The sequence below is a fragment of the Papaver somniferum genome, chromosome 1 (genome assembly GCF_003573695.1).
Source record: "Papaver somniferum cultivar HN1 chromosome 1, ASM357369v1, whole genome shotgun sequence".
NCBI classification, from domain to species: domain Eukaryota; kingdom Viridiplantae; phylum Streptophyta; class Magnoliopsida; order Ranunculales; family Papaveraceae; genus Papaver; species Papaver somniferum.
The window spans coordinates 23,645,141-23,672,946 of NC_039358.1; the positions used below are offsets into that span (position 1 = coordinate 23,645,141).

Sequence of the window (27,806 nt, forward strand, 5' to 3'; positions counted from 1 at the left end):
AATTCAGATGATAATGTTGTAACTCAAACCATACAGCCATTAAACCATTACCCCAGCAAGCCTTTCACACAAAACCCATCATTTTCAGCCATAAATCATTGGCAGTAACACCAATTCTTCTCAAGATAAACCCAATTCGAATCTGTGTTTAGAAATTCCAAAATTCAGTTGATGAAAAACACCAATCCGTTGTCGATGTTGCTCCTGTTAAGATCAAACCCTAGCTTCCCCTTTTCACGACCTGATTTACAAAGAAGAATCTGCGAGTAGGGTTGAACATGGTTTCGGTTTTCCTCCTGAACCGGACCGAACCAGACCGAAAAGGAAGAAACCGAACCAAACCATTTACTAATGGATTGGCTATGGTAAAAAAATTGAAAACCGACATTACTGGTTCGGTTTTGGTTTGACCTGAAAACCGAACCAAAAACCAATGGAAAATCGATAAGTATAAGTCGTTGATTAAAATCTAATAGATTTAATCTACCCCGTCCATCTCACACTTTGTAAACCTAAGTTCTACCCTTACCCAGACGAGATCATATTTGGAGCATGCGGAACTTGGAGTTTAAGTATTTTGAATCTGTAATGTTTGTGTTTTGAACTATGCTTATAAACTTGAGTTATGAACTACGCTTGTGTATTAATTACATTCTGCAGGTAGGTTAAAAAAATCAAATGTGTTATTTTTTTTAAGGATTTCAACTGACAGTTTCAGAACTAACATACAATCGGTTCTCCATTAACCCAATGGAACAAACCGAAACCGACTAAAACCATTTAGAAACCGAACCAATGGTTAATGGATTGGTTTGGTTTAGATTTTTAGAAACCGTTAGTGTTGGTGTTGGTTTTGGTTTTGGTTTGGCTGGAAACCGAACCAAAACCGTCCATGAACATCCCTATCTGCGAGTTCTTTTCCTTTTTGTGGCCCACTTCTCCGCCACATCGGAATTATTAGAATGCCCTTCTTTCGACTTTTGTACTTTTTACTAACCAAAACAACTCATTTGTTAAACCACATCAACCACAAGACCATATATGTAGAGTATTATCCCAAGGCACAGAACTGGCACGTCAATATGGCTTAGAACCATCATAAACATGACAGTTTGTGTCATAAAATGAGCACAAACACTCTTCATTTTTACATAGAGTACAGAATGATTCAACATGAGAGTTAAATATTTTAATGTTATACTTTACCGACAATCCATTATGAATGAGTTTCCAAGCAAATATCATGATTTTCGGAGGAATGATAAAGAAAGACCGAAATTGTCGCCACGGGAATTCACTTAGATTTGATGAAGACAGAATTGTTAGAGCACTGCTCGGTTGAACCCACTAGCGTTGGTATGTCAAGTTAGTTGCCAATTTTAGTTGCCAAAATGCATTCTTGATTTAGCATACTAAAGATAGTTTCGGACTAGATTAGGTCTAAGAAGTTGAATCGAAGCTATCCTTAAAGGGTGAAGATTGAAGATTGAAGACTACAAGAAGACATTAACAAGTACTTCATCAACAAAGGTATGTGATTGATTTCATTTGCATTCTTGTTCAATTCTACCTTTCTAATCTATCAAGATAAATGCTCACCCCATGGAACAATTCCAATGACGGTAAATGTACATTTATGTATATATACTTGAGGTTATTTGATTCATGACCTTGGAGAAAATAACATGTATCTTTATAAAGAATCTCATGTTATAGTGAATGAGCTTATGAATCCAACGGGCCAAGAATCACTCAATTCCGAGTTATAACGATGAAGTTATGAGTGATTTATTAACGTAACAATTATAAGTATTGTTGTGATTGTTACAGTTCGTTAGTAGGAAACAATCCGTGGGCTGTTTGCAACAGTTCACGGACTTGGGCCCAATTACGTGACTAAAAGGCATTTTTTGTCAAATTGGTGATGTTTCCTTATCTAGACAAGATGGCTATTGGTCCAAACATTTTTGATTGCCATATTAAAGCGTTTGTGATTCCTTCCTAATTTAATTTGCGATTTATTCACAAAAATATAATTCGCTAAATTAATTATTTATTTAATTATTTTGGCAAGAGTTGTAACTTAGGAAAGACTCCCTTATTTAGGAGAGTCTTGAAAAAAGAAAATAGCTTTGCTTAACTTCCAAGCTATTGTTCATTATAAATAAGGAGTTCGTGAGTTTACACGTTTTTTTATCCTTTTGGAAAATTGGCGTAAGCTCTGCAGGTTGTTTTCCACGTCTTCCGTTATTCGTGAACGAGAGTCAGATAAAAGTCTTTGTATTAGGGATCAAAAATCCAAGTTGGATTTAATCTTCGTGATTGATCAAACAACTTGTAATCTAGGTTTTTCACCTCTTGTCTATTCTAAGGTTTTCTCTTTTGATATAAAACCATTCAAGAGTTGTTGATCATAAACCCTAGGTTTTCATAGATTTCAGTTTCCGATCGTATACCAACACTTGTTAGTCGAAATCAGAGACTAGAAAGAAAAACTTCTATTGAGGCATCTCGTAAAAATCCTTGAGAAGTTTGAAACAAGATATCTCTAGATTTATTCTAGTTGTTCTTGTTGTAGAATTATTAAGGTTTTCTTAACTTGGAAATTGATCTTTGGAATCACCCAAGTTTACTTACGGAAATCAGGTTCACGGACTCTTTGTGTGTACGCATACTAATTGTAAGTTAAAACCCTAATTTACAAGTTTGTTTTGATATTACTTTTACCTAGTAAATGTTTTTATCAAAATAAACACAAGATTTCCAAAACCTTGATTTACATCTAAAGAGAAATCAAACCGGTGTTTTGTCCAAACAAAATATCGAATCGTATCAATCGTGGTGGTGTATCTTCTAAAGAGAACCTTGGGTTCTGCTAGAAGATTTGTGTGACGAATTTCTAAAGAGAATCGGTATTCTGCTAGGAGTTCTACAAGTGCTGAAGAAGGTATTACATCTATTCCGAATAGGTAGTAGGAAATTGGTGTAACAACTTATAATCAGTGTGTGTTTATTCTGGACTAGGTCCCGGGGTTTTTCTGCATTTGCGGTTTCCTCGTTAACAAAATTCTGGTGTCTGTGTTATTTCTTTTCCGCATTATATTTTATTTATATAATAGAAATATCACAGGTTGTACGTTAAGATCAATCACTTCTTGTATCCGGCCTTAGGGTTGTTGAGTGAATCGATTGACACTTGAACATTGGTCTTTGGTACCGTTCAAGTTAATCCTCTTAAATCGGGCTCGCAAATCCCTATTTGCTGATTGCGGATTGAATCAAGAGATAGAGATATAAAACTCTTTGATATATATTTTTTATAGATTGAGTATAAATGTCTAGTTGATTCTCTTGAAAGTATATTGAAGTTTGTCTATTCATATTGCCAAACGAAATATTGGGTGGTGTTGTTAGACCCCCGCTTTTTCAATTGGTATCAGGGCCGGCAAACACGCTAAGACCTCATAAGTCTGTGTTTGTAGCAATCTGATTTTATGGATAGAGGTGATATCTCTATAAACGTGCCACCATCCTTCGATGGCACAAACTACCTATGGTGGAAAATTGTTATGCAATCTTTTCTTCAAGCACGTGATTTTGAAACATGGGTATATATAGTTAATGGCTATGATGCTCCCGTTGTGGCAGTTGGAGATGTAAACGTTCCCAAGAACATTGGTGAATACAGTCCTGTCGAGATACTTGTTGCAAAGCAAAATTCCGACGGTTTGAATGCCATCATACATGTCATTACCCCAGATCTTCAGCACCACGTGACTACGTGCAATAAGTCTAAATATGCTTGGGATATCTTAGAAACCGTATTCGAAGGGAATTCCGCAGAGACATAAGCAAGGCTTCAAAATCTAGCTTCTGACTGGGAAAACCTTCACATGTCTGATGATGAAACCTTTGATGATTTTAACCAAAGACTTTCTCAAATAGTTAACTCCTCATTTGTGTTAGGAAGAACTATTCCGAAGAAAGATATTGTGTGCAAAATTTTCAGGTCTCTACCATAAAGATACGCGTCTAAGAAACATGCCATTGAAGAAGGAAACGATCTTTCGACACTCTCCAGAAATACTCTTGCTGGAAAGCTAAAGATCTTTGATAATGAACACGCAAGAAAAGAGGTGATTTCTCTTAAAGCTGCAAACAGTTCTGAATCCTCCAAGGATAAATCTGGTTCACCAGATATTAAGGATGTTACTCCACGACAATTTAGAAAATTCTTGAGAGACAGGAAAAAGAGTTTTTCTAAAAGTGTGTCATCTACTAAGGATGATGCCCAATGCTATAACTGTCATGGTTTCGGGCACTTGTCTTCAGTATGCCCTAGCTGGAGCCGTAGACAATCGACATATGCAGCAGATTTGCCTACTCTTGATGATGGACCTGAATATTATAATCCTCAAGAGCTCATAAGCGAGGTTGCATTAGCTTCTGGAAAAATTCTTTCGGATTCTGACGAAGAAGTGTTCCATGTTGATCCAGTTGCTAATAATCTTCTTAAAGAATTTCATCGGAAACTTTCGGAAGCTGATAGTACCATTTTCAGTGAGAAAGTTAAATATGACAGACTTCGTAGAGGGAATAAAGACTTGCAAGACCAACTTGATTCTAGTGGTGCAAGAGATTATCTCAACGAAATACGAAAGCTTAAAGGAGAAATTGCCGAAGGTCGAGATCGGGAAATTACTCTTCAAGCAAAGCTAAATTACTTGGAAAATATTGAGATGAACTTGTTATTTGATTCGGAACGAGAAGATCTCAAAGTTCAATGTGAATCATCCAAGAATGATCTAGTTATTGCGCTTGAGAAGGTCAAAATTTTGGAAGAAGAAAACTTGAGCTTAAAAGAGAGTTTGTTTAGAAATAGCAGCTCAGATAAATTAACCTCGATATTGGGAGCATGTAGAATTCATCGTGATACACGAGGATTGGGCTATGAAGGAATAGACGCTCCTAGTATTTGTAAAGAGGTAAAATTTGTCAAAGCTAAATATTCTTCTCAACCAAAACCTTCCACGGTTGACAAAAGTAAAGTATCTCTACCAACTATGGATGGCGAAAAGAAGAAATCCTTCCAAGCTCCAAAGCAAGCACATACACATTCAGGTAATACTAAACATAACTTTTTCCATTATACTAAACATTGTTTTTATTGTGGAAAACCAGGTCACTTGCAAAGGAATTGCAGATTTCTTAAACGAGATAAAACCATATATGATTCTGTTAGGATGACAAGATCTGATGTTCCAAACTGGAGGAAAACTGAGTCTCATAATATCAGTTCTTTCAATATTCCCCCAAAGAAGTTTGAAAATTGTATTGGGGAGAAAAAGAAATACGTTGCTCCAAAAGCTGCTCAGAAATGGGTACCAAAGAAGACTAATAAAGTAACAAGTACTATTAAGAAGGATCTCCCAGACAAGAGTTTGACAAGGGATAACATCTTAAAAAGGTATGGAACATTTGTTGAAAGTTTCAAGGAAGTTTTTAAATTCCTAGAGTCCATGCATGATTTTGTTTCAAATACCTGTAGTGAGCAAGATTTTTCTCACCTCAACACAACCTGATGTGTTGAGAGTGCATCCTCGCCAAGAAGCCCAAATAAATGCGGTGAGGATTGCAAAAGAATTGGGGCGCACATATTAAGTTGGGAAATTTCTGAATATGTGGAACAATTTATTGTTTCGTGCTAAGTTTAACTCGCTTATATATTCCTCGAAACATATGTTGGTAAGCTTTCGCTTCAATCAAGTTTATCTTTACCTAGTGACGAAAGTCATAATGTTTCAATCACTTTGAAGATCGCTTTGACGAGAAATAGTGTAACAACTGTATAACGTCCTCTAAGAATGTTTCAATGGTTGGAATGAGATTTTAGGTCTATATAACCAATGATGGATATAAGCATTGTGTGGAAACTCATATGTGCATAAGTCTTATTCCTTAATCCGAAGTTTGTGAACTTTGTTTATTGAGAGAAACCGGAGGAATTGGCTTTGCCAAGTCCGCGAACTCAGTCCGCGAACTGACGGAAGTTCTTGTTCCGAGAATTTCTGTTGGGATTCCAAATTCGTTCGTGTAGTATAAGTCCGCGAACTCATTCCGCGAACCTAGTACGCGAACTGGCGGAAGTCTCTTTTCCGAGATTTTCTGCTGAGTTTGGAAACTCTGCCGGTTGCCTTAAGTCCGCGAACTTGTTTATGAACTTGAGTGGGTTATGATCTAAAAGATGTGCTCTGAACATGAAACTTAAATTACTAAGGAATGCAGTATGCAAATCGTGGCTATAAAGTTCATGAGACGATTCATGTGAATCGAATCATCTTTGTTTCAATTGCGTCTTGTGTAGTTACATAAGATCTCATAGCAATCGAACAACTCTCTAACTAGTTCATTTGAGACACTTGAACTAGTTATGGTTAAGATGAATATGGTTAGATACCACATGTATGAGTCTTAATTACCTAACTTGATTTGTGGTTGAAATTCTTAAATATAACAGGTTAGAAGCAATTATCAAAGCCATGGATGTTGGTTTTTATTGTCAAAGAATCCTTTTTCATACTCTTATGGTAACCATTCTTGGTGTAAATCCTTATGGAAAAGATTATTCTTCCTTCTAAGTATATCATTTCTTGTTCATACAGGTTTGTATCTTAGAAAAGATGATCACAATATTTGATCTTCATGATTACATATTGTGTACTATTACCATGAGATAGTTCTATTGTTCAGTAACTTGATCTCATGAGAGACTTTCAACGATTGGTTCTTAGTTCGCATCTCCTTGTGGCTTTTCTAAAATCCAATATATAAATCCTTATCTCTGGAGTAAGGTCACTCTTGTTGCTCTTTCGGGAATGACATCTAATAGGGGAGAGTTCTTTTGAACTTGTGCTTAATGGTAATATCTTGCGGGGTGTGCGACTGTGGAATTTTATATGGGTTATCTTGTATCTTAAAACTCCTTGATGAATGCATTTAGCTTCGGCTTTATGATTGCATCTAAATTAAGTTAGTATGTATTTTTTCTTCTAAGTCTATGAAACGTCCCTTCTCGGAAATTTCATTAGGATCCCGTTCTTGTACCTTTGCCAATTTTATTGACAAAAAGGGGGAGAATTAATGTGTAGTTCTACTATATATACATATGGTTTTCGGATCATTGTGTAAGGGGGAGTGGTTTCCATGTGAGATGGAGTATTGACTAAGGGGGAGTGATACATATCACCGTAGTATTATTGTCAAAGTTGAGTGATACATATCACCATAGTATTATTGTCAAAGTTGTGATACAATGAAACTTTGATGATGTGTAATAATACTATGATGGATCTTCAACAAGTACAGGATGAACACATGAAGAGTTGAAGAACCAAGGAAATCAAGATTGTCGTTTTTACTTTTAACAAGTACAAGCCATATGTAAAATGGTTTTGTCACTAAAATTGACAAAGGGGGAGATTGTTAGAGCACTGCTTGGTTGAACCCACTAGCGTTGGTATGTCAAGTTAGTTGCCAATTTTAGTTTCCAAAATGTATTCTTGATTTAGCATACTAAAGATAGTTTCGGACTAGATTAGGTCTAAGAAGTTGAATCGAAGCTATCCTTAAAGGGTGAAGATTGAAGACTACAAGAAGACATCAACAAGTACTTCATCAACAAAGGTATGTGATTTCTTTCATTTGGATTCTTGTTCAATTCTACCTTTCTAATCTATCAAGATAAATGCTCACTCCATGGAACAATTCCAATGACGGTAAATGTACATTTACGTATATATACTTGAGGTTATTTGATTCATGACCTTGGAGATAATAACCTTTATCCTTATAAAGAATCTCATGTTATAGTGAATGAGGTTATGAATCCAACGAGCCAAGAATCACTCAATTCCGAGTTATAACGATGAAGTTATGAGTGATTTATTAACGTAACAATTATAAGTGTTGTTGTGATTGTTACAATTCGTTAGTAGGAAACAATACATGGGTTGTTTGCAACAGTTCACGGACTTGGGACCAATTACGTGACTGAAAGGCATTTTTGGTCAAATTGGTGATGTTTCCTTATCTAGGCAAGATGGCTATTGGTTCAAACTTTTTTGATTGCCATATTAAAGTGTTTGTGATTCCTTCCTAATTTAATTTGTGATTTATTCACAAAAATACAATTTGCTAAATTAATTATTTATTTAATTATTTTGGCAAGAGTTGTAACTTAGGAAAGACTCCCTTATTTAGGAGAGTCTTGAAAAAGGAAAATAGCTTTGCATAGCTTCCAAGCTATTGTTCATTATAAATAAGGAGTTCGTGAGTTTACACGTTTTTTATCCCTTTGGAAAATTGGCGTAAGTTCCGCAGGTTGTTTTCCACGTCTTCCGTTCTTCGTGAACGAGAGTGAGATAAAAGTCTTTGTATTAGGGATCACAAAGCCAAGTTGGATTTAATCTTCGTGATTGATCATACAACTTGTAATCTAGGTTTTTCCCCACTTGTCTATTCTAAGGTTTGCTCTTCTGATATAAAACCATTCAAGAGTTTTTGATCATAAACCTTAGGTTTTGATAGATTTCAGTTTCTGATCGTATACCAACACTTGTTAGTCGAAATCGGAGACTAGAAAGAAAAACTTCTATTGAGGCATCTCATAAAAATCCTTGAGAAGTTTGAAACAAGATATCTCTAGATTTATTCTAGTTGTTCTTGTTGTAGAATTATTAAGGTTTTCTTAACTTGAAAATTGATCTTTGGAATAACCCAAGTTTACTTACGGAAATCAGGTTCACGGACTCCTTGTGTGTACGCATACTGATTGTAAGTTAAAAACTCTAATTTACAAGTTTGTTTTGATATTACTTTTACCAAGTAATTGTTTTTATCAAAATAAACACAAGATTTCCAAAACCTTGATTTACATCTAAAGGGAAATCAAACCGGTGTTTTGTGCAAACAAAATATCGAATCGTATCAATCGTGGTGGTGTATCTTCTAAAGAGAACCTTGGGTTCTGCTAGAAGATTTGTGTGAAGAATTTCTAAAGAGAATCAGTATTCTTCTAGGAGTTCTACAAGTGCTAAAGAAGGTATTACATCTAGTCCGAATAGGTAGTAGAAAATTGGTGTAACAACTTATAATCAGTGTGTGTTTGTTCTGGACTAGGTCCCGGGGGTTTTCTGCATTTGCGGTTTCCTCGTTAACAAAATTCCGGTGTTTGTGTTATTTCTTTTCCGCATTATATTTTATTTATATAATAGAAATATCACAGGTTGTACGTTAAGATCAATCAGTTCTTGTATCCGGCCTTAGGGTTGTTAAGTGAATTGATTGACACTTGAACATTGGTCTTTGGTACCATTCAAGTTAATCCTCTTATATTCAATCGGGCTCGTAAATCCCTATTTGCTGATTGCGGATTGAATCAAGAAATAGAGATATAAAACTCTTTGATATACTTTTTTATATATTGAGTCTAACAGTCTAATTGATTCTCTTGAAAGTATATTGAAGTTTGTCTATTAAGATTGTCAAATGAAATATTGGGTGGTGTTGTTAGACCCCCCGCTTTTTCAAGAATATTTGCTGCTAAATCTCGTAAGATGATTTAGTCGAAAATTTTCCATTAACAGACAAAGTCTATACTAAGTAATTATATTCAGTATCTCCGTTGATGTATATATCCTGAATAGCTTCCGCCAAATCTTCCGTGAATAAATCATGTAGAAGATATTCATTCCAAGAGTGATTATCTTTGAAAAGACGAGGGTACCCAAATATACCACAATCTTAAACTTTTCCACCTATAAGTCCTCTTACCGAAAGTGATTGTCTATGGACTAAGTCGAGACAATGCAACGAATCGGTATTCACACTTTGTGTGATCTTCTATGGATATGAGATCGAGACAATACAACAATCAAAGTGTGATTACTTGATAATAGGTTCGGACTTAACCAAACTCTATAGGATCACTATCAAGTAATACAGAGTTAACGTTTGTGTAATTTACTTTAAATTATAATAACAACAATTATAATTGCGGAAAACAAAAGTAAGTAACACAGCAAGATTTTGTAGAGGAAACCACAAATGCAGAAAAACCCCGGGACCTAGTCCAGAATTGAATACTCTCAGAATTAAGCTGCTATACAAAATCAAACTAACTTCGTATAGTTGAGACCAAGCAACTAAACCTATAGTTCACCTAGCTTCTTCAGTATCCCTACGCTTCCGACATTCAATAAGTGAACGCACTGGAACAATTCCTTTGGTTCGTATTCTAAACAATAAAGGAGCAACAAATCTGTTCGGTAGCAACTCTATTCAATCTCAGTGATATGAGTTAGACAAAGGCTCTTCTGTTTAATCCAATAAACTCCTTTGTCGGGTTTAGATCAATCTATCCAACAACTACCAAAGTACCAGAGTTTGGATTATGCAATCAATAATAGGATCTTATCAAGATGCTAAATAATGATGCCGATCTACGCAACTAATCAATCAAATCTACCAAGGATAAACCGATTATAGTTGGATCCCAGCCGATCAAGTATTGTGCACACCAAAGATTATGAACCCAAATTAGAAATCTTCTTCGTCTTCAAATCTTCTTAAATCTTCAATAAACACCTGCACACCACAACTTGAATCTCTTGTGATCAATCACGCACAGAACGGATCCAGTTAACAATGGATTATCACAAGACGTCAGTTCTAAGATCCCGTTGACACTTCGATCTAGTTTGAGTGAATCTTATATCAGAAGAGAAGATTCTCAAGAATAAACAAACTAGGTGCAATCAAAGTTCAACAACCGTTATTCAATCAAATCAAATCGAATACTAATAATACTGCAATTATCTAGTTTCACACCAACGGTACTCGTAGAGCTTCTTGATCCCACAAAAGTCTTTAAACGAGCGGTCGTAAGAGATTTCGCCTAATTAGGGTACTTTTCTCTCTGAATAGACGGCTCCACCAGTAACAACACAACAAGGTAGTTTTGCTGGCTCTTAGGATAGTTTGCTCGAAAACTTGGGTATTTATAGACCAAGGAAGTTTGGACACCAAGGAATTTCAAAAACCGAAAATATTCTCAAGATATGAAATATATTTCCAAATTCGGTTTTCATAATACCTAGAAATTCTCTGTCCAATATTAACCGAAATCCTACTAGAAAATCTCCAATTAATAAATGCACATTATCAATTTTTATTTTCCAGAGATATGCATTTTAATTGCTGGTAATTAAAAGCATATAAAATTAACAACCTTAATTAAAAGATTCTCAACTTATTTCGGTCCGGATCTCCTTGAGTTATTAAGGAATATCTTTGAAAAATAAAAGATAAGAGTTATTGAACATGTTCAAAGTATGTTGACATCTTATTTCTTTGTAAATCCTCTTTCATATTTACAATCTTGGAACCGATTATACCACACTTCCAAACAAGTTTAGAACCGGTTCATCTGATTTCCAAGAACTATGTGATTGATCATATCAACACACTAATCATGGGTTTACAGTTTTACCAAACAAAAGGATCGCATCTACCTTAATATGGTTACTGGGATCGGTTACATCAGTTACCAGATTTGTTACATCAATTACCAGGACCGGTTACCATATTCTCATGATATTACTTGTGATCGATCACACCAGTTACCAGGATCGGTTACACCAATTACCCGGATCGGTTACACCAATTACAAGGATCGATTACACATTCTTTTGTGTTCGGTCACACCAATTACTAGGATCGGTCACACCAATAAAAAATATTGATCATACCATCTTAAGTGATTACTTAGGATCGGTTACACTAATAAAAGTCATAACAATACATAAGTCAGGTTTTTTTAATAAAAGTCATAACAATACATAAGTCAGGCATTGTGACTAGTTTTAACAAGATAGATAACAAGTTATGATCGGTTCTACTAACTCACACATATTGATAATCCAAATATATGCAATGAATAACAATACCAATAAGCCTAGTGGTTTCTCTTTCGATTTACAAAACAAGTTCATGAATGTACTTCCTTTAAACGAATGTAAACATTGTTCCCTAGGACGAAATCGTCACCCATACCCATACACATAATCACAATAGCAGTCATACGATTATGTCGATGTCTTATATACTTCGTATTGTAATTTCTTAATACTATGTCTACTAGAGTATAATCATTCACAACTTTGCAGTTATGTTTTTCAATACAACACGACTTGAAAGATACGTCGGGAATGAAACAGTTCAAGCCAAAATATTACTAACCTCAATAGGAAGGATGATGTCGTCGATCTTGTTACTTCTTCACATTCTTCAAGTCTTCGAGTAATACTTGTATGTCTCATTATCCTTAATATTTCTAGCCTAACCTATACAAAGTTGTCTCTAGTACATAATCAAGCGACTCTTTAATTGAGTTTTGATTCAGTAAAATATGACAACCAAACTTGACATACCAACGCTTGGTGGGTTCAACCGAGCTATGCTCTAACAATCTTGAATAATTAAATATAACACCATTCTGATGTTCTCGAGTATAACATTTAGACTTTGAATGAGATGATGCATTTGATTTTGGATCCATGGTTCTGTACAAATGCCTATACGCTTACCATTTGATATGTGATGATAGATTTTATTTTCCAAAATAGTCTTTGCTTCCATTAAGCTATTCCAGATTGATGAACCTTTTTTTTTTTTAGATTTACAGACCAATAGGTAAGATCTTTAAGATATTTGGCAGATAGAATTTGAACCCACTTAGAGCAACTGCAGTGGTGCGAGTATAACCAAAGACCAAAGAGGGAAAAAATACCAAATTTTGGGTTTAGTCTGGTGTGTGACGTTACGGTGGAAAGACTAAATTTGGTCAGACGTACATTATACGTTCGCGTGGTATGGGGCGTGGACTATACCAACGCCTGATTGGGGAGATTCTGAAAAGAAAAAAAGAAAAAAAAAGAAAGAAGTGGGGTGGAGGTATAAAGCCCGCTCCACTAAAATTGTTTTGGAAAACAAAGAATGGGGCGGGGGTATAATGCCCGCCCCATACAAAATTAAAAAAAAAAAAGGGGCGTAGACTTTGCGAACGCCCCATGTGGAGCGTAGACTTTACGTTCGCCTGATGTGGGGCGTGGACTATACGTCCGCCTGGTGGTGGGGCGTGGACTATACCAACGCTCGACTATATTTGGGTTTAGTCTTGGTCCCAAACCAAATATACTCTGGGTTTTAGTCGTCGATAAAAATTTGATCGATAGTACCTTCCACTACGTCTGTTCAAAAGACCAAATATTTGGATTTAGTCGCCCACTGTGGACGCTCTTAGCAATCCTAGTTTCCAAAAATCCTCATGCTAATTTGCTGGCTAATGCTTTATTTACCAATTCAATATCTTCCTAAGCCACCAACCTTTTTCCGTAAAGATTTTTTTTCCCATTCGAAGAAATATAACTTCCTAGTCTCAAATGAATGCCCATTCCAAAAACATTTTTGGATTCTCCCTATTTGGTTTAAAATTTCCTTTGGTAGTAAGCAGATACCTATGAAGTAAACAAGGATGGATGATAAAACTGATTTGGTAAGAATTGTTCATCTGTTTGATTTAAATAATTTTAATCGAGAATTAAATTTTTGTACCAGAAAATCAAAAGAAAAAATAATCATATAGTTAGATTTTAGCGGATAAATCCCCAAATATTTATCCTCCTCTGCCATCTCTTTAACACCAAATTCTTGTATCGGAGTCTGTCTTCTTATATCATTATTTCCTTTACTAAAATAGATTGATGACTTTCCATAATTGATAACCTGACCAGACATTTATGAAGAGAGGAAAATAGCGAAAGTGGTATTCCGGCGTATCCTGTTGGTTGAGTCTTCTTCTAGATTTTTAAACTGCACCAGCTTGACTTGTTCTCTGACTTCTAGTCCAAATTCAACCATGTTTTCCTAGATTGGGGGAAATTACATCATATAGTTGTAATCACTTCCTCATATTTTTTCCTACAACAGCTGAAATCAGTTGTTGACTACCTGTATTTGACTCGATAGAAACAACTCTCTTCTTGTAATTTCTCACAATTCAGTCAATGTAAACATCAACCAAAATTCCCCATTACTGCTGCCTGCAACAGACCCATGAATCAACAACAACAACCATAGTAGTAACATCACTTCTTCATTCGAACAAACAACCACATCTCAAGAACTCTACCCATTTCATTTAATTTCAAAAGCCCCAAATTCTGTTGCCTTTGGTGTTGCTTCTGTCGTGCTTGTTCCGCAACTGAGAAGTTCATTTCAAACCCACATACGAACAATAGAAATCAATCCATGTTACTATTATCTACCACCACCACCAGAACTGTTCTTCAACACCAACTTCAGGTCAAAACCCCTAAATAATCAGCAACAATCACGGCCATAACACCACGGATTCAGCAATCCATGTAAATAAACCCCTAAAATTCAGATGATGATGTTGAACTCAAACTATACAGCCATTAAACCATTACCCCAGCAAGCCTTTCACACAAATCCCATCATTTTCAGCCATAAAAATCATTGGCAGTAACACCAATTCTTCTCAAGATAAACCCAATTCGAATCCGTGTTTAGAAATTCCAAAATTCGGTTGATGAAAAACACCAATCTGTTGTCGATGTTGCTCCTTAATTTTCTGCTAAGAACAAACCCTAGCTTCCCTTTTCCACGACCTGATTTACGAAGAAGAATCTGCGAGTTCTTCTCCTTTTTGTGGCCCACTTCTCTGCCGCATCGGAATTACTAGAATGCCCTTCTTTCTACTGTTGTACTTTTTACTAACCAAAACAACTCATTTGTTAAACCACATCACCGACAAGACCATATATGTAGAGTATTATCCCAAGGCACGGAATTGGCATGTCAATATGGCTTAGAACCATCATAAACACGACAGTTTGTGTCATTGAATGAGCACAAACACTCTTCATTTTTACACAGAGTACAGAATGATTTAACATAAGAGTTAAACATTTTAATGTTATACTTTACCGGTAATCCATTATGAATGAGTTTCCAAGCAAATATCATGATTTTCGGAGGAATAATAAAGAAAGACCGAAATTGTCTCCGCAGGAATTCACTTAGATTTGATGAAGACGGAATATTTGCTGCTAAATCTCGTGAGATGATTTAGTCGAAAAGTTTCCATTAACAGACGGAGTCCATACTAAGTAATTATATTCAGTATCTCCATTGATGTATATATCCTGAATAGCCTCCGTCGAGTCTTCCGTGAATAAATCATGTAGAAGATATTCATTCCAAGAGTGGTTATCTTGAATAATTAAATCTAACACCATTCTGATGTTCTCGAGTATAACATTCAGACTTTGAATGAGATGATGCATTTGATTTTGGATCCATGGTTCTGTACAAATGCCTGTACGCTTACTATTTTAGATGTGCCGATAGAGTTTATTTTCCAAAGTAGTCCTTGCTTCCATTAAGTTATTCCAGATTGACGAACCCTTCTTTTTTGCATTTACAGACCAATAGGTAAGATGTTTAAGATATTTGGCAGATAGAATTTGAACCCACTTCGGATTCCTAGTTTCCAAAAATCTTCATGCTAATTTGCTGGCCAATACTTTATTTACTAGTTCAGTATCTTCCTAAACCACCATCCTTTTTTCGTAAAGAATTTTTTTCCCATTTGATGAAATATAACTTCCTAGTCTCAACTGAATGCCCATTTCAAAAGCATCTTAGGATTCTCCCTATTTGGTTTAAAACTTCCTTTGGTAGTAAGCAGATACCTATGAAGTAAACAAGGATGGATGATAAAACTGATTTGGTAAGAATTGTTCATCTGCTTGATTTAAATAATGTTGTCTCCAACCTGATAATCGAGAATTCAATTTTTGTACCAGAAAATCAAAAGAAAAAATCATATAGGTAGATTTTAGCGGATAAATCCCCAGATATTTATCCTCCTCTGTCATCTCTTTAACACAAAATTCTTGTATCGGAGTTTGTCTTCTTATATCATCATTTCCTTTACTAAAAAATAGATTAATGACTTTCCATAATTGATAACCTGACCAGACATTTCAGAATAAATCCTAACATTAACTCTTGATTTTTCACCAAAGAAAAACAGATCATCCGTGAACAGTAAGTGACTCACCATCGGGCCCTTATGTTTAGACGACGATAACCCTGATACATACCTTGTTCTTCGAATTTTTGGATTAAGAGAGATAATACTTGAGAGAAGATGATGAGTAGAGTTGGTGATAAAGGAAAACCTTGTCCAATACCCCTTTCATTGTAAAAAATCCTTGAGGACCCCTGTTGAGAATTATAGAGAAAGAAATTGATGTAACTGGTATAGTTGTGAAAGTGGTAAATAAGATTCGTTCAAGACTTGTGGAAGTTGATTTTATACCTAATTTTTAAAACAAAAAATAGCAAAACTTAGATAAGGATGATACCGAGATTAAAAGAATGTTGAGGCTAAGATTCCACTAATTACTAAGTTTTAAAGTGAATGCAATAAATAATTACAATTATGCAATTCATATATTCAATTTGATTCTAAATTATTGCAACAAGTAGATTTTCAGACAATTGTAAATCGAAAGCATTGGATATCAACAATCCAAGATCATCAATAGAAATCACAATTGCTTAACAAAAATCATTTAATCAATTTTTTAGCAGAAAAAAATCATAAATTTTTTTTTGCACAAATTAAATAAATAAGTGTTGATGGTGGATTTTCGACGAGGGCTAAACTTATAAATTTACACTTATGTATATATCGTACTTGGTTTCATACGAATATATGAAATCATATTTTATAATCTGGACATGAAAACTCATGTTACGACGATCTCTGACTGTCTTCCTGAAAACATAAATATATGACAATAATATTAAGACCTCCTAGAATCATAATGATTGGACGGCTCAGTATTCCATATATTTTACATACTGCCCGACTCAGTATTCAATTCTTTATAGAATCATAATGACTGGACGGGTCCCAGATGGATTAACCACTAATATAGATCGATAACATCTTCAGGGTGCCGCTAATGTTTCCTGACTATGCAGAATAAATATTCAAAATGAGTATGATGCTTCTACCATCTCATATCTCGATTCTCGAATAAATATAATGCTCCTAGACATATTTCTTGCTAGTATAGAGTCATCAATTAACTGAATCTAGTGTTGTATTCATCGATTGAATTTCTAGAAAATATTCTATTTTCACTATAATATTTATTACTTCAATTCATGACTTTTCTGGCATACGGGTATCACCGAGTAAGCTCCGAGAAAATGGTGCAGGTATATTTATTAATAATGCTCAAATGAGCCCCCAAAAGCATAGACAACGATCATATGGAAAGGTCGCCAAAAAAGGAGGGGGGAAAATAAAATAAAAATAAAAGGAAAAGGAAATGCGGGACCAGGCCCACCCGACCGGTCCGGTGTCGTAGCCACTCCCCCTCATTTTTTCTATTTTTTATTATTATTATTTCCTTAGTTCTTCAGTCCCTCATTCACGTAAACTCTTGATTTTTCATATTTTTGTCAAATATTGCTCAATCCACCATATGGTTAACTAAGAAAGTGGTCTCACGTCATTAGGTATTTATGCCATACATATTAAAACTTTGCTGAATTAATCCGCAATAAATTAATAACTTTGTTAAAATATTATTTTATACCAGTCCCAACTTTGGCCAGTGTGCTAAATTAATAATCTCGATAAATTTATAAGATAATAAAAATTTTAAGTTTCAAATAGAGACAACTAATATATAAATTAATAATCAGTTTAATACCACACATCATGATGCTTTATTAAAATGAGAATTCAAAGTTTGTTGTTTTTTTGTTCGCATTTATATAACATTCAACTTCATCTCTAATTTTTGTACTCCTTTGAGAAGCCCGTTTAGAAGTTTTGTAATGATCTTGTTGTATCGTTCTTCTTATCCTTTTTAATTTTAACATCAAAGTTTATATATTTACACACATAATATGCAATATATTATCTGATATTATACCATAAAATATTGAAAAAATATTGAAAATAAAATCTAGATACTTATTATTAAAACGAACCTCACATATATTCACTATTCCAAGGAAAGGTTCTCTCACAGTCGGACTCTGCAACAAGGTAACAACCATGTGCGAGTTGGACTCAGCTCAACTCACCCAGTTATAAGAACCAGTTCATACCTAATCTACCCTCCCTAGTCCAGTCGGGTTAACTAGTCTGGTTAATTCAAATGGGTTAACTACTCTGGTTTTATCTCTCTTATATGAATCATGTTTGAATTAGAGATAGAAATCCTGTTTCTATAGTCCTTCAACTCTCTCCAAGATGTTCTGATCACTTTTGATGGATGGAAGATGGTTTTAGCTTAATCCAATTGTCTGTTATTTATGCCGCTATAAGTATCTGCAATCGAAGTTGAGGGGAATCTGTATACCAACTGTGAGTTCAAAATTTGAGTTAGGTTGATATGCAATCAAGAATAGAAAACTGCAATCTCTTATATATCTAATCAGTTCATGGTATATCACTTATCTTGAGACAGGTTTGATTTTTTCTTCTTACTGTTTTTCCATTGTGAATTAGGTTCATGGTTTATGCATTGATACATAGGGTTCTTCCAATTGAATGTGCAATCAAAATTATAGGATTTCAGTGTAATGTGGAATCAATTTTATTAATTAAGTTGTTCCAACAGATTTATTTACGATGTTGTTTATGAAACATTTTCACTGTTCTTCCTTAGGCCAATATCTCAGATCTCATTGGGTAAAGGGTGCTACTGAAAAGATTTAGATTTGCAATACAAATAGAATTAAAAGTTTGTACATGTGTTCCACTTATACATATTATTTCGTTTTCGAATGGTTGTTAGGTGTTTTTTGTGATGTGCATTCCTTTGTAGTCCAAAAATTTTGACAAGACGAAAGTCCGGTTAGTATCACTTATTTTGCTTTGCGGCTGTCTTTAAGGTTTTCTTGATTTATGCTAGGATAACATGTTGAAGGCAATAACACATCACAAACAACTCTTGACAAACCATATAAAACCAATTGCTTTCAGTTCACCTAGTATCGATCCATTAAGGATTTACTAGACAAAATTAAATTTATTGAAAGAAGATTACTACCGGCACCACACTTTTGCACGTGTGGATCTAATTTATTGATGCACATAACTCTGCAGCAGCTTTTCAGCTCATTGTGGGGTTATGATCCTAATTCCTAAGATTATCGCTTTCAATTCTCTCCTTAGATTATAACGTTGAAGCACGTCCATGGGATTGGTCTTAAAACATTTTCAATCTCGATTCTCTTTTGTGATGAATTGAATTTGAAAGAGAGAAAGGAGGTAGTGGAGTGGCAATTGGTAGGCGAGATTTTCTCTGAAGCCGTATTTTGTTGAGATTGTGAAAACGTCAGTGTTGCTAGCTAGACTGATCCAATATCATATTGCTTGTTCGTATGTTAATTGGTATATATTATGAGGATACAATATGTTCCATTATATATCATCAAGTAGTGAGAATATATGTATTTCCTTATTTGATCAACTTATACTTGACCCTATTTGAATCCCACCACCTTTATTAGGCCAGTCTATTTCTGTGTGTAAGTCTTTTGAATCCATCGTCAAAATCAACACTACGGTAGTATTCAATGATACATAAAAGTAGCAGTAGTACTGGAACTACTACTCCTACAGAGTTATTACCCTCGGCTGATTCAAAAATGAGAATATTGGATGTTGATAAATCCGATGAGAGTAAGATGTCTTTGATCTTCCCCACGGCTTGTTTTATCGGTATTACTTCTGCTTTCTTGATTGGGTATATGCTCGGTATCTTAGGCATGTACTATATATATGCACCCTTTGCTTAAGTTTTTTTTGTTTTGCTTATTTTGTTGGGTATGCTCGGTAACATTATTGTTAGTTAGTAGTTGGGACGGCAATCATTGATACTACAAGACAGAGATGCTTTGTTTTTAGAAATTTCATTTTACTGATAAAAACAAATTAAACGACACCCGCATAGGCCTTGAGCAAGTTTTTTTTTTTTTTTTTTTGACACACTCTGCGGGCTACAAGCCCAAAAAAGAAAAAACTGAGAAAACAAAAACAAAACAAGCAAAAACTAAAACTCCAAAGCTAATTCCTTCTCTTCTTCCTTCTCTGGTAAACCTGTTGTGCCTTATCAGCAACAAGAATTTCCTTGAAATCACTTGTAAATTCATCATGTTTGATTTCCATTCAATCTCCTCCCATGTGTAGACCAGCCATAAAATCTGCAACTCTATTGGTTTCTTTGTAGTAGAAGGTGACCCTCCATTTGACAAATTTTTCTTTCAATTTCTTCACTCTCCTCCATATTTGAATCACATTCCAAGGGGGCTCAGGATCCTTATTAGTTAACAAATGAAAAACAGCCATTGAGTCAACAACTATGTGTACTCTAAATTGTTGCTTGTGTATAGCCAACTTGACACCAAGTTCAACTCCCTGTAATTCATGAGCAAAGACAGACTTCACAGAGCTTTCTCCAGTTGCTGCTCCAATAACCTCTGCATTGTGATCTCTGATGATAGCTCCAAAGCCTCCTGCTAAGTCTGATTTAGATCCATCAATATTTATCATAACTTCATCTTCCTCTGGATAGAGCCATGTGCATAGAATGATATCAGCAGGAACATAAATACAATCAATATTCCATCTCCTCATGAAGCTTCTAGCATTGTGATCATCATGCACCTTAAGAGAAGTAGCTGCAAGCTTGAATCTTACATCTTGAATAATTAGCAGACTCACAAGATCTTCTGAACTGTTTTGGGCTCTAAAATTTCTATTGTTCCTTTCTCTCCAAATATGGTACACAAAGTTGTTCAAAATGAATCTTTTAATCATAGATATACAACTTGATCCTGTAAAATTCTGAGAACACCATTCAATTTCTGCATCCCAATTATTATCTAGATCTCTAATAATTCCCATTTTTAGCATAAGCCCCTTCCAAATACCAGTAGAGAAAGTGCACTCATGGAAAAGATGGTCTCCAGATTCTAGAGAATAACCACATAATACACAAGAAGCATCTGACACCATACCCCATTTGAGTAACCTACTTCTAGTTTTAAGAATTTTAAGAAAAGCGAGCCAGGTTATGAAAGAGTGTCTTGGCATATGCTTCTTAAACCAAACTAAATTATTTCACATGGGTTTAGGTGACTGATCAGAAATGGTTGTATAAGTTGCTTACATAGAAAACTTACCTGAGGAACTAGACTTCCAAAAATATTTGATCACACTCAGCCAAGTTAAAGTCTGTTTGAGAGATTTCAGCAACTATTTCTTGAGTTTCCTCTTCCATGAAGTCAGGATTACCATCCAGTAGTAGAGAGAAAGTCAACAACTTTGGATTCTTCAGTAATCCGAATAGTGTCAAGAATATGAGGAGCAACCCAGTCAGTAATTATCCCTCTTGAGTGCCAATTTTCATGAAGAAAACTTGTAGCCTCTCCATTCCCTAGCATAACTCCAATGTGTTTCTTTGCAATATCTTTATGGTCTAATATTCTTCTCCAGAACCAACAAGAGTTTTGAGGAATGTTCATAGCCCAAAAGTCTTTATCCTTGATTAGGTTACATTTAACCCATGTGGTCCATATAGTGTTCTTCCCTGAAACAAGGTCCCATATATGCCTCAGATTAGCAGCAATATTAGTATTTTCCAGATCCCTGATTCCCAATCCACCTTCTTCACAAGGATGACAAGTAAAAGTCCATTTAATTGGATTGGACCTCTTCTTTAATTCAGCACCACACCAAAGAAACCTTTTAAATTTAGAGTTCAGCTCCTTAATAGCCCTCTTTGGTAGAACAAAACATGAAAACCAGAAGAACAACATTCCACTTAAAACAGCTTTTATAAGTAATTTTCTACCTAGGTAATCCAGAAAATTGACTTCCAAGAATAGATTCTCTGATCCAGTTTCTCAAAAAGAGGAAGACAGTCCTTGTATGAGAGCTTGGTAGATAGTAAAGGGACTCCAAGATATCTTACTGGCAGCTCCCCCACTGAACAGTTCAAAATTTGAACTATTTGTTGCAAAGTTATATCATCCACAGCTGAGTAGAAAAGAGAGGTCTTCTGATTGTTTATTTCTAAACCAGTATAATTACTAAATTCTACCAGGGCTTCCTTTAGACTAGATGCAACAGCTATGGAACCCTTAAAGAAAATCATTACATCATCAGCACAACAAAGGTGGGTTAAGCTAGTCAACTTGCATATTGGATGAAAACCAAATTTTTGAATTTTGACCTGCTGAAGTAGAGTAGCACTTAGCATTTCCATAGCAAGAACAAATAAGTATGGAGAAATTGGGCATCCTTGTCTCAGACCTCTCTTGGCACCAAAGAAACCATAAGGTGATCCATTGATAATTATAGAAAATTTAGCTGAAGTGATGCACCGTTGAATCCAGTTAATGAACATATCTGGAAAACCAAGTTGTTGTAACATATAAAAAATGGTTTCCCATCTGACAGTGTCATAGGCTTTAGTAAGATCAATTTTAAGTGCACACCTTGGAGAACCTTTTGATCTGTGATAGTTTCTAACTAGTTCATGAGCCACCATGATGTTATCTTGGATTGATCTTCCTGAGATAAAAGTTGATTGGTTCTGACTTATGAGACCCCCTAGAATTTTCTTCATCCTTAAAGAAATTATCTTGGTAATACATTTGTAAATAACATTGCAGCAAGATATTGGTCTATAATCAGTTACAAAGGAAGGATTTTTTTTCTTAGCAATCAAAGTGATGAATGTACTATTTACCTCTTTCAGCAATTTTGATTTATTAAAGAAGTTTTGAATAGCAGCAACCAATTCATCTCCCAGAGTAGTCCAGCAGGCCTTGAAAAAGTGACTTGAAAATCCATCTGGTCCAGGATCCTTGTTAGAACCAATGGAATGTAAAGCAATAATCACTTCTTCTCTACTAACATGCTTGATAAGATCAGCAACATCATCTTGTTGAACACATGCATCAAACCTCAGATTAAAAGTAGTATTAGTGTTCCCTCAGCTAAGTCAGTTCCAAACAGATCAGAATAAAAAGAAATGCATTCATTAGCAATCTCTGCATTTGCAACTAGCTTGACATTCTCTCTACTATATAAGGATAAGATGTTATTTCTTGATCTTCTTTCTTTGAGGGAGTTATGAAAAAAAAGAAGTATTAGTATCACCCAAATCTAGCCATTTAATTCTAGATTGTTGTTTAGCAGCAGATTCTTCATCATTAGCTAACTTCACATATTCATTAACATACAATCTTTCTCTTCTAGCTAAATCAGAATCAAGAGGATGAGATTGGAGTAGCAGTTGAGCAGAATCCATTCTTTCTTTAGCATTAATAACTTGTTCAGAAATGTTCTTGAATATAAGCTTTTTCAAAAGAATTATTTCTTTTTCACACTCTTTAACTTTGTAACAAACATGATCATGGGATTACCTTTAACAGTGATGTTCCAGCCTTTATTGCCCACTCCCAAAAAATCTCTATCTTCAGAAAGAAAGTTGAAAAATCTAAATGGAGGAGGACCATGTTTCCTTTTTTCAAAAACAACAACAATACTTGCAGAATGATCAGAGATACCAGGTAACAAAAAATATGCTTTTGATTATTGAAATTGTTGAATCCACACCATATTTGTCATCACTCTATCCAGTTTAGGTCTAATTATAGTACCATCCTGATGACAATTTGACCAAGTAAAGAAACACCCAGAGTAAGGCAAATCCAAAAGCTGAGAATACTGAACACACCTTGAAAATTCCTAATAATGAACAGAAGAAATAAGAGCACCACCCACTTTTTCAGAAGGATACAACACAGAATTGAAGTCACCCAAAATGATCCAAGGTCTCACATTGAAAGAAGCAAAGGCATTAATAAAATCCCATAATGAGTTCCTAGTAACATAGTAGTTGTCTCCATAAACAAAGGTAGCCACAAAATTCAACTCTGAAGAGAAAGAAATCTCTAAGAAAATTGCTTGGGGGGAGGAACTTATAAGACTAATCTGAACAACTCCAGGATCCCAAGCTACCCAAATTCTCCCAACACTGTAAACACAATCATTATCTAAGTAACACCAGGAAGAATTGATAAAATTTATAATTCTAACTTTATTTGAAACTTGAACATGAGTTTCCATAATTCCAATGATGGATAGTTTATTAGTTCTTATTAAATTCCTAACGGTCCGCGAGTTATAACCCCAGAGGTGCCACCATCCTTCCACAAAAAACCCATCAAAACAAAAGTAACACAAAAACCACATCAAAACAAAATTAACACAAAAAACCCAAATTTAAATGTTGGTTTCATCAAATTTTATGATGAAACCAAAATAAATTTGATGAAACCAACATTTAAATTTGGGGTTTTTGTATCAATTTTTAAAAATTTGGGGTTTTTGTATCAATTTTGTTTACGATGGAGTTTTAATGGATCCCAACATTTGAGTGGGGTGTTTGTACCACAAGTTTGGTCACCTTGGGTTTTTATGACTAGTTTTGAATTATTCCTAACTTCTAATTGTGTCAGAGGATCATTTATACCTCTGAGGTTCCAACATCCCATGTTGAAACTCATTTTATTTTAGAGATAGAGTTGGTACCTCTAGCAGACGTCTTCAAGTATGAAATCTTAGGAACTAGATTGATAGCTGGTGGTAATAGGCCTTCCCTTCTCTGAAAATGTGATATGGATCCAGAACTAGAAGCTTCATATTCTTTTGATTTTTGTTGAGCTGCATTCATTAAAGCTTGGAAGGTTTCTTTGTTATGCTCTGCTGGTAGCTCATGAGAGTTCCCCATACATTTATCTAAAATGAAAAAAGGATTAGAAGCTATAAAATCATTAACATTATTGTCTTTTCTTGTACTTATTTCCTGTAAAACTGTGGTAACTTCTTGTACTGGATCCATCTGATCAATATCCATAGCAGTATGTGAAACTACCTTCTCTATAACTTCAGTAACCGAATCATTATTTTGTACCCCATTTTTGGATTTTGTAATCCACCCTTCCTGATCCACATTAGTAGTAGCTTTCTTCTGCACCCACTTTTGCACTACTTTTTGTGAGGGCTTAATATGCTTTGGAAAATTTAAGGAAGAATTACCAAAAACTGCACATTCATTACATTTTGAAGGTTTCCAAGAATACTCAACTTTATCTTTTCCTCCTAAAGTAAAAGTGAAAGAATCAGGGAATTCACAAGTAACATCCACTTCCACACAAATTCTTGCATAATTCATTCTAGTCTTGTTCAAAGTTTGTGTATCCATCATAAGTGGTTTGCCTAGAAAACTAGCTATCATACTTAGCCCCTTCTTATTCCACATAAACAATGGAACATTTCTAAAATTCATCCAAACTGGGAGGGATTTCAATTCGGCAATCTCTTGTTCCACAGGTCTAGACCAAGGTGTGATAATGAATAATCTGTTTGATATAAAGATAGAACCCATTTCTAAAGCACGTGCTCTATCCTCAGGACAATTAAAATCAAAGATAAATATACTCTCACTATGGATTGTCATTTGAATGTTACCTTTAGTCTTCCAAGCTCGATTGATAGCATTGTGAACCCAATTGAAAGGTAATCTTCTACCCACAAAAGCTCCAATAACCTTGTCTTCACACAATTTAATATCTTCATTAAAAATTTCATATGGAATATCCATAGATTTCTTGCCATCAATCACAGGGTACGAATAAAAATCCATGTTCGCAGAATAACCGACTCATTTTGTTGATCAAATAAATAAAACCGCACTGCTCTTGAAGCTACAGAATCATAAGGAGGAACATTTTCAAACCCTGGAGGAATAACAGGATCTGAAATTTGATTGTTCGCAGAAGCTAAATTATCCTTAGATCCCTCCAGGAGAGATACCTCTAGGGGTAAGGAGGATACCGCTAGAGGATTTGACGCCGGAGAAGAAGACTGCATCTCGCCAGAGGAGATGCGTCGAAGAAAACGAAGAACCCTAACCTAGAAATCTCCTTCAAATCGCCTTTGACTCTGGCCGTCTCAGATTGACCTTTTTTTTTTCTTCCTTGAGCAAGTTGTAAGCAACAATCTTTTAATTTTACATACATACACTTAAATACTTGGTGTTTATGGAATGAATATGATGAATATGCAGGAGGGCTTATGTTTGGGACAGAATATGCGAACCAATTCTACCCATATATTTACAACCGTTCCATGACCTCTTTCAGCGTTCTCGTCTCTATGGTTCTTGCAGATGTCTACATCTGTGGTATCCTTGCCATACAAATTAGAAAAACATGCACCCAATTTAAGTAGATATGGGAAGGCATATGATCTTGGGCGGAGCACTCCTGACAGCGGGTTCAGTGGTCACTGCTCTCATTACCAATGGATTTATGTTTCTTCCCTGTGGTGTTGAAATTCGAACGACCATGGGTACTGTGTATTTGCCTTTGGGCTTTTCTAGTATGTCATTCTCAGCAATCGAAAAAAGAAACAAAGGTTATTTCTTTTCTAATATGTCACCTCATGTTATCTATATTCCTTTCAATCTTATTCTTAAGCTATCGAGTCAAGATTATATTACTACAAATTATTACATTTGTAATACGTAATAAATAAACTTTTCCGTGCTTGCGTTTCTGTAGGAATTTAACCAAATTTTCTATTCAATGTTATTAGCAAAACCTGTCACTAACCGCAAATGTGGTAATTTTTCTTGTCGTAGACAAGTACGAACAATAGGTCTTAATTTAGACGATCATTAGATAGGATTGACCACTAACATCATATTAAATAAAATATGTTCCAAACAAATTTATACTGACCATCTGAATTTCCCAACTTAAGTTATACAACCGTCTGAATTAGGGTATCAACTGAATCATATCAACTGAACTTCTACTATCATCAGAACAACATAACCAATTATTTAATGCGATCGTCTTAGTGATGTACCAAATTTATTTTTCGCGACATTCTGAGTTCCGTACCCAATTTATTTTAGGGGAAATTAGGCTAAGGCCCAACCCATGGATAACCCATACTATGAGGCCTCTAGTTAAAAGAGTTTTATTACTAGGCCCTGAATTAAAAATAATTTTTAATTCGGTTGAAATGACCAGAATAACCTTCACTATATAAGTATCTAACCTAGGTTTTCTATCAAACCGACACATTCATTTCAATTCAAGAGAGAGAAACTGAATCTCACCTGAGAAAACTGCCGGTCGAAAACCTTCAAAGAAGTGCAGAGAAATTTGTTTCAGAGAAATTTTTTTACAGATCGAAGAAACGAAAAACTAAAACAGGTATATTTCGGTCAAATCTTCTTCTTCATGTTTAATCTTTTCTTATTCTTCGTGTTTAACCTTTTTTTTCGATCTGTTTTTGGAACTGTTTTAGATCTGTTTAATCTCAGTAAATTTGATCTGTTTTGCGATCTGTATTTGATCTGTTTTTGATATGTTAAATCTCAGTGTATTCGACCTGTTTTTTGCTTCATTCGTTGTTTGATTCAGTCCTTTTTTGATCAAAGAAGAAGACGAAGAAAGAAGAAGAAGACAAACTGAGGTTTGAATCTGTTTTCGATGTTCTACTTTTCCTATCTGTTTTTAGGGGTTAGGTTCACTTG

At 35.0% G+C, this 27,806-nt stretch overlaps 1 protein-coding gene across 1 annotated transcript; it reads right to left on the minus strand.

The window, feature by feature from the left end:
- Positions 1 to 21,474: 21,474 nt before the first annotated feature.
- LOC113359390 lies at positions 21,475 to 25,901 on the minus strand. Its single transcript, XM_026603048.1, has 7 exons — positions 24,788 to 25,901; positions 24,035 to 24,249; positions 23,810 to 23,941; positions 23,617 to 23,667; positions 23,351 to 23,549; positions 22,158 to 23,131; positions 21,475 to 21,963 (listed from the first exon to the last, which is right to left on the minus strand). The coding sequence occupies exons 1-7, from the start codon at positions 25,899 to 25,901 to the stop codon at positions 21,475 to 21,477; spliced, it is 3,174 nt and encodes a 1,057-aa protein (XP_026458833.1).
- Positions 25,902 to 27,806: the final 1,905 nt, after the last annotated feature.